Source organism: Argiope bruennichi, chromosome 10, assembly GCF_947563725.1.
Source record: "Argiope bruennichi chromosome 10, qqArgBrue1.1, whole genome shotgun sequence".
Classification (NCBI taxonomy): domain Eukaryota; kingdom Metazoa; phylum Arthropoda; class Arachnida; order Araneae; family Araneidae; genus Argiope; species Argiope bruennichi.
Window position 1 is genome coordinate 53,619,502 of NC_079160.1, and position 13,577 is coordinate 53,633,078.

Here is a 13,577-nt window from a genome sequence, read left to right on the forward strand (position 1 = left end):
GAATTCTCAGCATTAAGCAACATTCATACAATGTAATTCAATCCGTTTTCATTCTTATATTGTTAAAATCTAAGGAAGGAACATTTCGTTTAATATCTGTATTACGTGCCAAATAAGAAAATGATGTTAAAGTACCTAGAATTTTAGAAGATAAATGAATTGGAAAATTACATTTGAAAGATCTTTGATGTCATGGGATTTAATATTATTAGAGTGGTTCATGTATATGGAGAGCAAAATAGGTTTTAGTAAATTAAACCAGCATTTCTTTAATCATTTTCACAATTTGATGCCTATATTTTCTTGCAGAAATTATGAATATTGTATTATGATTAAGATATTTAATTGGAAATAACAACTAAAATTCCAGGCAAACCAACTGGTTGCAGAAGGCAGCTAGTTTTTAGCACCAAAATATAATCTACAAATTAAAAAAAAAATCAAAGCAATTTTATATCATTATAAGAAAAATAAAGAGAAATTTTCCCTTTAACATTATATACAAAATACGGTACCAAAAAACAACCATGCCACAAAAATTTTAACAGGGAAAGCATCCGTGTTTCTTTTCACCACTGTGAGCTGCTTGAACTATCTGCACTGCTTTTTCCATCAATTCTTGCAAACCTTTCTGAAAATACAATAAATATTAATTAAATGTAGACCATAGATGCTAATGTATGAACTTATATCTAAAAATTGTGAAAGTTATTCAAGATTCCCTTAATTAATTTCTAGAATGCATGTTTAGGTCAAATTCTCCATCGAATTCTCCATCTCATCACACCTACATCATATCAAATGATTTAAATTATAGATATTAAATATTTATCACATTTTTATAGATATTAAATATTTATTACATTTTTATAGATATTAAATATTTATTACATTTTTATAGATATTAAATATTTATTATAGTCGGATTATTTACAGTGTAATAATATGCTATCACACTTTAATTTTGAACTTTTAATTTCTTATTTTAATGTATTAGATTTTTATTCAATCAGTGAACAAAAATTCTTTAATACGGTACAAAAATTATTAAATATTTTGGACATTCTATAATTTCATTTAATATATTTACATGTTTTAGGAGTATGTTTTCAATTAACAAGCAAGATATTGCATAAGTTGAAAGGTTTCGTTTTCTTGTTTTAAATAAAAGCTCATATTTTAGATGCGATGATGACATGCAGATTGAATAAGAAAATACAAAAGCAACGGACAGAACAAGCGTAAGTCTTCTAAAAGAGAACAAATCTCATGTCTATCAAATTTTGACATTTGAAAATAATTTGGTGTTGTCATTAAGAAGAAGCGGCGAATAAATGGTTTTAGTCAAATTTTTAGTAAAAGCAATAATCTCTGCGAATCAACTGGTCGCCAAAGGCGAATGCTAAAGCAATCCATCACATTCACAGTTTTCATTAAAAAAAACATTTTGCATTTTAATACACTAATAAAAGCTTGACTGAAAACAACAATTTATTTCCACAATATTCTATTTTTTACTCTATAACTTATTTTTTAATTCGTTTGTATAAATTTTTTCCACCAGATGGCGCCACAAATAGAATCAAAACCTAATTAAATGCTTATTATTAATTCGACAGTTATATTTTGCAACTGTTAAATTTTTGTATCTTTGTCGAGAACACACATTTGCACAAAATTTCAGATTTTTGGTACATTAAGATCTTTGTAGAGAATTCCATCTCATCAAGCATTATGCTAATCAATTTAGATATAAAGCAAGTAAAAAGTCAATTCTTACTTGGGCTTTGGCTGAGCATTCAAGATATTTTACAGCTTTCAAATCCGCAGCCAATTTCGTGCCTTCTTTATATGTGATTGGTTTCTGGTTGTTTTCAGCTAACTTTTCAATTGTTCTTTTATCCTCTCGTAAATCGATCTGCGTTCCAACCAAAATGTACGGTGTTTCTGGACAGTGATAAGTTATCTGTGGAATCCACTATGAAAAAAATAGAGTGACATTTAAAATAACAATTACAACTCAAGTTCTAAGAAAAGTATAGAGTGACCACAAAATACCTTTTTCTTTTTGGGGACATTCGTAGTTAAAGCTAATTAATGGAATTAAGCCAAATTTCATATACAGATTGCATAAAATATAAAAAAGTTGAATTCTTCAAAAAGGATTAGTTTAATTATATTAACGTCTCTTTTTTAAAGCAATACTGGGGCTATTTCACGATGAACTTCGAACTGCTATCAGATGACGAGGACGACACCTGAGATAGCACTAAACCCACTTACATGACGGTTGTTCGGTGGATTCGGGTCTCGAACCTAAAACCCTTTGGTTCTGGAGCCGAGACCTTAGCACTTTTTTTAGAAGGCTACCGCGGTCCTTCTGAAAAAAAAGGAATTAACAAAAATAGCCAATGGGAGAAATTTTGGATAAATATGTATTCACAATATTGCCCAATGTAGATAGATAATGTAAATTTCATATGTGTGGCAATGGCATTCATTCCTGTCTAAAAGGCGAGAGTTAATATGAAGGCAATAATTCTTTATTGATTTGGAATTAATGTGCATTTTATTTTATTGGAACGCGATTTGGACTCAAAATTCTATTTTTGTGAAACTGTAATATTGCTTCCTTGCACAATTTGCCTCCAAGTAAGGAAAAATTTACACATATTTAACGGATTCCTGGTCGATGATCCTTATTTGGTGACTTTGGAAACAAAAACGAAGTTCCTCGAAAATAAAAGAATTTTGGCGATATCTATATTAAGAGACAAGGTTCAAGATTTTTCTAAAAGTTTCCAAGAGAATTTTCTCTTTTGAGTGTTAATCGTGGAGCAAATTCTCTAGTATTAAACCGAGCGTTTTGGTTGCGCGGTTGTTTAATAATTATATTAAAAGAAATCTTAACAACACCAGCGATGATTTCATATTCCGTTGGCTTCTGGCCTCCATTCTTTTTTACGCGAGTTTCGACTCTCTTTATAAATCTGATGAAAATAGCCACTACTCCTTAAAGAACAGATGTTCTTAGGCGGCTATTTAAGTCTGTCTCTTTATTCGCAAGCCTATCAATATCTTTTCTGCTCTTATTTATAATTTTCACGGTTATTTTTCTTTCATTATTTTTGACTTAATATGTCTAGTGATATTTAGATCTATTTAGTGATATGTCAATTCATTCAAACATTCAAACTAAAAAATCAGATTCACCCAATGAAGCAGTATTTTTTCTGGCCACCATCAATCTAATTTTGTCATTTCTTTACCTCCACAAGACTCAAGAGTCCTTAGAAATCCTAATCTCCTCTGAGCAAAAACCCAAAACCTGTGCTCTCTTGAGTCTCAATCACAACATGCTCATTAATTTTAAAGACTGCATTGTGCTGTGCACAAAATACGATTTCTGAAATGTATAGCCTTTCTATTATTGCGATATATTTACGGATCTCCGTGGTAGCAGAATTTTTTTTCTTTCATCCACCAGGAGTCATAAATTTTGACACCCAAAGCTTGATAAAAGCTTTAGAAATCTGAAGAAACCGAAAGAAGAGTTCCAGAAAATGCTCACGCAAAAGCAGATGATACTCAGCTATTTGGATGACTCAAACAGAACAGTTAATCGACAAGATCATCGAAAACAACCATTACGTGTCTGACTAGCTTCGAAAAAAGAGAGATAATGTGAAGTCAAATTATGGAACCACATTATATGGAGAGGAAGGGGAGTATTGCCTTTGTTGGGATTTACGAACAAATTTATTTGTGATGGAAAGTTTTCCTATAGCATTATTTATATCCTCAAGCATCTTTGCAGTCCGGATCTTTTATCATGCGATTTCAAAATATTTTTTTGAACAAAAAGCAATTAGAGAATCAATGTTTCCAATTGGACAAAGACTTACAAATGCCTTTGGATTTTTACAAGCGAAATATTATCCTGATTGATCTTCCACTGAATGAAATGGATAAGCATAAGAATAATTTCGATCTGCAATAAATCTTCCCTTTTCAAAGTCCATCATTATGTTATTTATTTAAAACTCTTTATATGTTTCTTTATTGGTAAAAGTATGATAAATCACATCCGAGAAGTACAGAAGGAAAATCACTTTCTTTTAATTACCGTATTTTAATTAATTATTACATTAAAATATAATTTCCAATTCAAAAAAAGCTCACCTCTGCCTTGATGTTTTCGATTGAAGATGGCAAGACAACAGAAAAACAAACAAGAAGAACGTGTGCATTTTTCAACTCAATTATCCTATTATTTTTGTAGTTATCTATTGTATCGTATAATTCAACAGTCCAAGATATACCTTTTATTGTTGCAGATTTCAATGGAGGTGAAGATCTATGATGGAGCTAAAAAGTAAAAAAAAAAAGGAAGCAATAGTTATGAATAGTTATTAATTCTTCAAGACTGAAGCGCCCAATATGTCTGATGATTGATATGACCAGATAAACTAATTATTGTTCAAATTCTATAACACTTTCTATAAGTCCAGAGCTTTCAATTATGCCACATCAACTATGAACCTGGGATAAGACCACAAATGCTTTGAATTGCATTAGCGAACAATAGCTACGGCATTTTTTTTATTTATTGAATTATTTAGATTTTTTATGGAATTTTTATTTAATTTATTGAGCGAATTTTAGCGATTAATCCCTAGCAATGCGAGTAATACACAAATACCCGAAATAGGATATGTATTTTCGACGCCTTTCTCTAGACCAATAAAAACCGAAATTTGACATTAAACTACAGCTGTAATCAATTGTTCGCATACCAATTTCCATTTATTTAAGCAACTGCGTTTTTGATTTATTATGTTTACATGCTTGAAAAAGTATCGTCAATCCCTTGACAGATTTGATTCGATTTGAATTTGATAAAAATCTATATTGTAAATTCTAAATATGTGAACCAAATTTCTTTTATCTAGCTCTTTCCGTTTTGTAGTTATCGATATCTCTTCTACATGAATAAACAAATTTCCCATAAATCGATTTCATTCGAAATCTGACAGGCATCGTGTGCCTTGGTAATGACACTTTTCTTAACAACACAAGTTTATTATGGATGTATTATTATGATTATACCTTATGGATTAAATGATTGATGACTATTTACATATGTTCAGTTAAATTCTGATTAAAGTTTAAATTCATTTTTCGGAGTTCCCACAGGAGCTCCTGTAAACGCACATGCTTATCCGTTTACAGCCACAACTCCCGCAGCTGGCCTCCAATGACATATGGCAAAGAGAAACCGAAATACTGAGCACACTGGCTCATGAACATTCATTTAAACATGACTCCTGTACCTTTAATAGAAATCAAAGCACCAGTGTTTTGCAGTATAATAGGCATATTTTTTCGATCTGTATTACTTTAAAGACAAATCTCATGGGCCTAAAAGCATGATTGACCACAAGTTGTTGTAATTCAGGATGAATATTAAGGAATTAGTCATTCCAGAATTCCGGCAATGGTTATTCTAATATACATATATATACTCCCACTATTATTATGATGCTGCTGTAATTATGATATATGATATTGTTTTTATAATTTTATTTTTGTAGAGAAGTCATATTACTGTTTGTTTGTTTGTTTCTTATGGCACTTGCCACTGATAAGCCCGCTGTTACGAAGACAGCGATTTAAGCCTGAGGGGGACGTCTCTTATTTTTTATAGCAGCGCCAACTAGGGCCAAGAGTACGACTTTGCCACTTCACGCATCATTCATTCGCTTGCACAACCCCTTTTTACAGGAGGGCACATTCACACATCTCACAGATAGAACAACAGAAGAACAACCATGCCCAAACCGGGACTCGAACCCAGGACGCCCAGATCACGGGGAAGACGCGCTACCCCTATGCCAGGACGCCGGCAGTCATATTACTGAACTGCTTGTTTCTTTAAATATGAACTTTTAATAAAAAAGTTTCAAATGGTTCGTCTGTCTTTCATTTGGAATGCCTTTCAATAAGAATTGTGACAGCAAAAATGATATCTCAAGAATGAAAGGTGGTGGCTCTATTTTTGACATATCTTGCAACAGAAATTTGGTGACAGAATTATTTCCCGGGACTTTTTTAAGTGGTCAACACGACAACCCCATCCAACCCAGATGAACTGCTGGATTGGGTATATCTCTATAACTAAGGTTTACATGTTGTATCTTACGTTCACCATATTTACAAGTAATTTCTCGCATGCAATGCGTAATCACTTGTGAAAACACTACATCGGAAATATGAAATATTTAGTAAAAACGTTTTTCTATCATCTCTGTTGATATTTATTGTTTATTATGTTTTTCTTTGCATTATTTAATAAACATGATTTACCGCGTATTTCGTGGTTCCGGAAACATCCCCAAACCGCTTTTTTATTTTCCAATGCTTTGATCACTTTGGGTAAAAGTAAGTCTATCATTCCAAAATGTTGTTTTTTTTTCCACTGAAAGTCCTTAATTACTGTGCAACCGTTCTCATAATTAGTCACTACAATCTCTTATTAGTCATTAAATCTCACTTAATCTCGTTATTAGTCACTACAACCCTTCTCGTTAGTAGTCACTACAATCTCTTATTAGTCACTAAATTTCACTTAATCTCGTTATTAGTCACTACAACCGTTCTCTTATTAGTCACTAAATCTCACTTAATCTCGTTATTAGTCACTACAACCGTTCTCTTATTAGTCACTAAATCTCACTTAATCTCGTTATTAGTCACTACAACCCTTCTCGTTATTAGTCACTACAATCTCTTATTAGTCACTAAATCTCACTTAATCTCGTTATTAGTCACTACAACCGTTCTCTTATTAGTCACTAAATCTCACTTAATCTCGTTATTAGTCACTACAACCGTTCTCTTATTAGTCATTAAATCTCACTTAATCTCGTTATTAGTCACTACAACCCTTCTCGTTATTAGTCACTACAATCTCTTATTAGTCACTAAATCTCACTTAATCTCGTTATTAGTCACTACAACCGTTCTCTAATTAGTCACTACATACCTTGAAATAGCTATGATTCAGGTCTTATTTTAATCAAATCAAGGTAGCCGCCGCTAAGGATTCATATAATGGCAAAGAGTTTTTGAAACCATAAAATGTGCGAGAAAATCGGAGGAAAACCCTGGCTATTTTAATTGATAATTTTTATTAGAAATTCAATCAAAATATCCACCAAGAAATTTTTTAGTGAATTTGGAATATCTATAAAACTGTACTCACGAACATCAGATCATAGGGAGTTGGAAACTTTTTCGTCATATATGTCTGGAAAAGAGAGGTTTTCCCTACTCCTTTAGGCCCCCCCATTTTGCATTTGATTACTTGTAGAGTTTCTTCTGTCGATGACATATCCTGAAAAAAAGTATGATTACATTTCACGTTAAGGTTTTAATAGAAGACAGTGTAAGTTACATTTATATCAACATTTAGCTTATTTCTCAAATGTAATAAACAATTACAAAAAAAAAAAGCCTTATGTTTTATGAATTCACTGAATTGTCAAAAACTTTTTTTTAATCGAAATTCAAGGAATACAAAATCATTAGAGCGTAGGCTTCTGAATACATTTTAAGTTTATTATGTAACTCTTAGGTCTCTTGCATTTTTTTCATAAATAAAATTTTTTCGTAAATTGAAGGCCTTATTTTAAAATTATATTATAGAAGTAGAATAGAAGACGATCGTAGTTCTCTTACTTTTTTAGAGGGGGGGGATTAAGTCTGTGCAAGGGATAGGATGAATCAATCGATGAAATATAAATATGTTGTTATTTTTTTATGCTCCCTTTTTGTATATATTATGCATTATTAATTCAGCTACAATTTCAGCAAACGCTTTTATTAGCTGGTTCGGCCCGATTATTATGTGCTAAAAATTTCAATAAAATCTTTTGTGCGCAGCTGTTTTTATAATATAGAAAATAATATAACGAACATAGACATGTAATTTGTATTATTTTAGAAACCGTACAACTGCTCTTTTATTGTGTTTTGAACCCACTTAATTCCGACTGTCTGTTATCTCACTTAAAAATTTGACTTTAATCTGGAAATGATTATATTTCAGTTAACAAAAGACGTTGTCTGTTAAATTGAAATATGATCATAAGGGTAATAACTGGTTTATTGGTTTTCCTTATTATTTTAATTGCATAATCTGACTATCTTCGTCGATCATTTGCTTCCCTATATCTTTACATTTAAAAAAATTTGATAAAACCAAAGAAACAGTCTTCAAGTTGCCACCACAGCACCGATATCGCCAATTTTTAATTCATGTGATAGTCCGTGACAATCCCTAACAAAATTCCCAGTTACAATCACTAATTACAACATTTAATGCAGAGATTTCACTGATTTTTATCTCACATGGAAGCTTATGAATTCTATATAAACAAGCCTAGAATGGAGCGGTATAGTAGCTAGTATTAATTAATCAGCGGGAGTGGTTTTCCGGAAACTTTCTGGCACCTCTTCCTCCCCTCATAAAAATTCTTGACCTTGTACAAGGTCATCAATGGCCTAAATACTCAGATTTTTATTGTCAGAGTCCTGCACATGAACCATTGAGTTTCGTAGCACAGTTAAGAGAACCGAGTATAAATTTTGGATGCTCCCCTTCCTTTTTTTGACGAGTTGAAACGAAAATCTGACACAGAATTACAATTTTAATAATAAGACTATATATAAAAGTTCAATTATTTGAATCGTTGCCTTTTTCAGCTATCGCATTTGGATGCACACAAATATACAGACAGACAGACAATCACGGATTTAGAATAAAATATATTTCGTATTGCATTTTAAACGCTTTAACAGTGTGCCTATTTTTTATCTATGTAGCTGTTTCTGTTTTGTAGTTATCTTGTTCAATTTTCACATTAACAGATAAACCTGCGCATAGATTTCGTTCAAAATTTGATCGAAATCACCAGATTTGCTATAAAATCCACGTGTTTTTCTTCCCCGTCTAACTCGAAACGTTTTTAATTTATTATGTTTACAAATGAACAGGAAAGCATGAATCCAAAAAAATTTGTTTTTAAAATTCTGGTTTTCCGAAACATGGATTTTCGTCAAAAATCTCAAAGTCAAACTTTTTGATAATTATAATACTCACTTTGTAAACTTTATAAATGAAAATAAATGAATTAATATGATTGTTAATAACTGAACAATATAAAATTCATTCGCTATCTCCTTCGGTTTATCTAAAAGTGATCAATTATAAAGAGTTCAATAAAAGATTTTTTTGAAAATAGTATGTTATAGAAATCATTTTTATTTATCTAAAAGTATTCCTATAAAATATTACTAAATGTTGAAAAAGATTGTATCAGACTTACCGAAAAATGTGTAATTCAACTTTTTTTCAGAGCTGCGTTCTGTTTTTTATTTAAAAGTTTAAAATTATTTAATAAGATACTCTTTTATTTAAATTATAAGATAATTTAAATAACTTTTATTGAATTTTTACTGAAATCAGACATTTAACAATTGAAAGTAATCGAAATCTTTCGCTTCATTGCTTTCAAGTACAAAATATTTTTTCCTGACATGTCTGATCTCAAATTTCCTGTAATATAGGAAATACGCCAGCCCAAGATTTTTTCTAACGCAACTCAGTTTCTATTTTCTCTGAAATAGCATCCGATTTCCGTTTGCTACGGGAAAACTGAATCCAAGGGAAAATAAATTTTGATGAATTCGTTTTAGAATTGATGAATATAGATATTATAACAAAAATATAAATTAGGTTATGATCTTAGATGTTTAGTTAATATTTCAGCATGGAACAATGTATTTACAAATGCATGCTTCTGTTTACTCCATGTTACGAGGTTGTAGATTTAGTTTAGATTTTAGAGTATGCATCTTTTAACTCCATGTTATGAAGTAGTAGAACTGATTTGGATTATAAAGTAGTATATATTTACTCCATATTACGATTGGTTTGGATTGTATTGTTCATTTCAGTATCCTCAGACTACCACCTTTCGACGATTCTACCTAACTAAGGGGTGAGACAGGGAAAAATGAGCCACTTCTGGAATTCTTCGTCATTCTTTGAGCTTGATTTCTGCCCCATTAGATACTTTTGCGTTCATTATTTTACTATATATATGCGAGTGCCTTATCGTTTTTGACCATATTGTTTTATTTTAACTCAAAATTGCTATTGATTGCTTTTATGCTTAGTTCAAGTGGGAAAAAAGCTTTCAGGAGTGACACGAAAAATACTTTATATAATATCATTAAACGTGACAGAGGTTATTTACCGCTACTAATCTCAAAATGTTATCAAAAAAATTCAATACCCAAAAAAGAAATTTATAAATAAAAGTTATTATTATTTTGTAAAAATGTTTATTATCCAATTTTAAGAGCAGAATTCTACCATTTATTCATCATAATTTAATGTTTAGTCTCCTTACAGCAAGTAGAAATTGCTTTAAAGTATTTATCGGGAATAAGATCTTTTTCTGACAATGTGACGAGTTATTTGCAATTTTTATGCCTCCTAAGTCAGAGAATAATATAAACATCTCCTCATTTCATATTTCCTCTCACTCCTTTTTTGACTAAATAAACGCATCCTGACACATGCGTATACTTGCAAAATGTTTTCGTAGACTAGGCATTTTCTCAGAATTATCAATGAAAATAACCTAATAATAGTATTTCACCATAGCAATGGACCATCATCCTTGTTAGCATCTTTTTATACTTTCTCATTTTCAGCTCAATATACTCGTCGTTATTTAAGTCGTAATTTAAGTTAAGTATGTCCATATGATACTGATGATACTGCTGGAAAAATATTTTCAGTAACACTATGCAACTGAGTTTTTTCTTTTATGTCTACCACTAAATATTTCACTTTTCCTAAAAAATTCGTAGACAATAGACAAGAAACATTTCCAGGTTTTTTTTTTTATTTTGTTGGATAAGCTACCACAAACCTACTTTGAAAACGTATGAATCAGTGAACTAATAAAATATTCCTTATTTAATTTAGCTTCACTTGCTACAATTTTTTTTTTCGTTTAGTTTCTAGGGCAGTGAGAAGTATGCTTCCCACCAAATTTATCAATCTTTGTATGAATTTATGTAGGTTGGCGTAAGTTCTGACAAATTTTTTTAGAAATATAGAAACGTAGATCTTTATTTTACACAAAATGATGTGTCTTCATTTGATAATTATTAATTAACCAAATTAATTAATTAATCATATTAAATTGATCTAATAAGCTAAATGAATCCCTTTTCTTATTCTAATTTCAAGCCTAAAAATATTTTAACATAATATGAGTAGAAAAAAATAGCCCTTTAAAGGGTTAAGTACCTGAAGTCTGACCTACTCTTGCCCATGGTTTTCACAAAAGTTTTCAATAATGTAAGTTTTGAGTTCAGGGGGTTGAGAGTATTTTCTTTACCTGTATCATTAATGGATTTTATACATTCTTTTCTCCAGCATCATATTATTTTGTTAGTGGGTCATTGTCTTTAAAAGTGCAAAATCTTTCCTTTACTGTCTTATACACATAAAAGGCAGCTGAATTCGTAAGTCTAAATTGAAATCCTATGGAAAGAGTTATCCTTTCAAATCACAGCAAATATGGCAGTTGAATATGTTATTTGAAAGCAATTCAACAAATGCTTCATGCTTTATAGAGACATAGCACCCAACCAAGAATGATATGGATGGAAACTGGTTTTCACTATACTGCAATATTTCCTTCAAATGAATCTACAAATGGTAGCTATAGGGTGTATAATTCCATTGTCAAGGACTTACAAGGAACGCAAGAGAGAAGAATTAGATTGAAATTGTCTTGAAATATTCAGTTTTTCAAAATGCTTGAGTGCAACTTAGATATCAAGATACATTTTTTATTTAGTCCTCTTTATACGTTCATGCGAAATATTAATGACAATTCCATCAACATTTGGAGATGGGGAAAGAGAGAGATCAAGGTAGAAGCGATTAACACATGTTTGTTGATTGCATCTTAAGCATTAAGGCAAAAGTATGCACAGATTAAATATTGCAATTGAAGTTAAGCTAAAATCTCAAATTTTTATGTTAACCCTTAACTAGGGACGTGCGGTCAGTCAGACCACTAGCGATGGATTTTCTGTCATCTCTATTCTATTTTTAGCTCAATTGAATGGATTGACCCTGTAGCTTCCTTTTAATTTTATGATAAAAAATATTAAAATTTATTAAAATTTTATCATCAAAATTTAATTTATCTATATAAAAGTGACACATTTCTATATATTGATAATAGTTTGACAACATTTAAGAGTAGCCGAAATTTTATATAAATCTGAAATTTTTAACCCTTAACTGGGGACGTGCGGTCTGTGAGACCGCTAGCGATGGATTTTCTATCACCCCTATTCTATTTTTAGCTCACTTGAATGGATTGACCCTGTAGCTTCCGGTTTTGTGACCTTCAATACACGTGCACTTTTTCAACCGATTTCAGCAGATGCTTTTTAAAATAATTCAGTTATTTCTTCGAGCGCGGTCTCTGAGACCGCATCTCCCCCTTAGTGTTCCAGTGATAAACAAGGCTTAGCAAATGGCGCTAAAACTTGGGCCCCGAAATATCATCTAATTTACTGATCCTATTATGAAGCAATGCTCCAGACACTTTTAAATGAAGCAGAAAATGATTATAGTGATAAGGATAATTATACAGAAAAGTTTTTCGATGAAAGTTCGGATTCAACTAATTTTGATATGTATGTTCAATCATAATTAATTTTCTAGTGATAATGTATTTTAAAAAATTTATAAAATATATTAATATACCAAGAGATATATATACATAATTTATAGGTTGATTTTTATACTAGTTCTTAACCTGTATGTTTAAAATGCCCTAGAAAACCGTGCTGTGAAAGTCACACAAACCGATAAAAAAGGGCCAATTTTACCCATTGTCAATCTTTTCATTTTTCATATAATTTTTGAATTTTACATTATATTGTCATACATTCATATACTGTAAAAATAAATATGATTTAAAAAGTAAAAAGTAATATGCTTTTGCAAGAATATTATTTATTGTTACATGTAATTTGACAATAAAATGTATGTTCCAATGCATTTACTTTTTTTACCATAATATATTTTGAAAATTTCTAAAACATATCTATATATCAAGAAAAATATCTGCAAAATATATTGGCAGTTTTTCATACTAATACATTCATTAGAAAATTTAATTTGAGTGTAAATGAAATGCGGTCTCGTAGACCGCACCTCCCCAGTTAAGTCCTAAAATTTCACCTCCCCAGTTAAGTGTTAAGTGCTATGACTTGGGCATGAATTGATGAAAAGTAATGATATACCTTTGTAAGAACAAAACTAGTATATATAAAATATATTCAAGAAGATTATTGTTATGTTTCTTTCTGTCTATTATAATAATCTGTTTAATATTTTCTGCTTCTTTCGAGGAATATGAAGCATCCCTCGTAGTCTAAAAAGTAGATGTGGCAGAAGAAATCTGCAATTG

At 30.8% G+C, this 13,577-nt stretch overlaps 1 protein-coding gene across 1 annotated transcript; it reads right to left on the minus strand.

Moving 5' to 3' along the window:
* Positions 1 to 428: 428 nt before the first annotated feature.
* On the minus strand, positions 429 to 9,567 carry LOC129989102 (cell division control protein 42 homolog). Its single transcript, XM_056097427.1, has 5 exons — positions 9,390 to 9,567; positions 7,265 to 7,396; positions 4,183 to 4,368; positions 1,781 to 1,978; positions 429 to 631 (listed from the first exon to the last, which is right to left on the minus strand). The coding sequence occupies exons 2-5, from the start codon at positions 7,391 to 7,393 to the stop codon at positions 542 to 544; spliced, it is 603 nt and encodes a 200-aa protein (XP_055953402.1). The 5' UTR covers positions 7,394 to 7,396; positions 9,390 to 9,567; the 3' UTR covers positions 429 to 541.
* Positions 9,568 to 13,577: the final 4,010 nt, after the last annotated feature.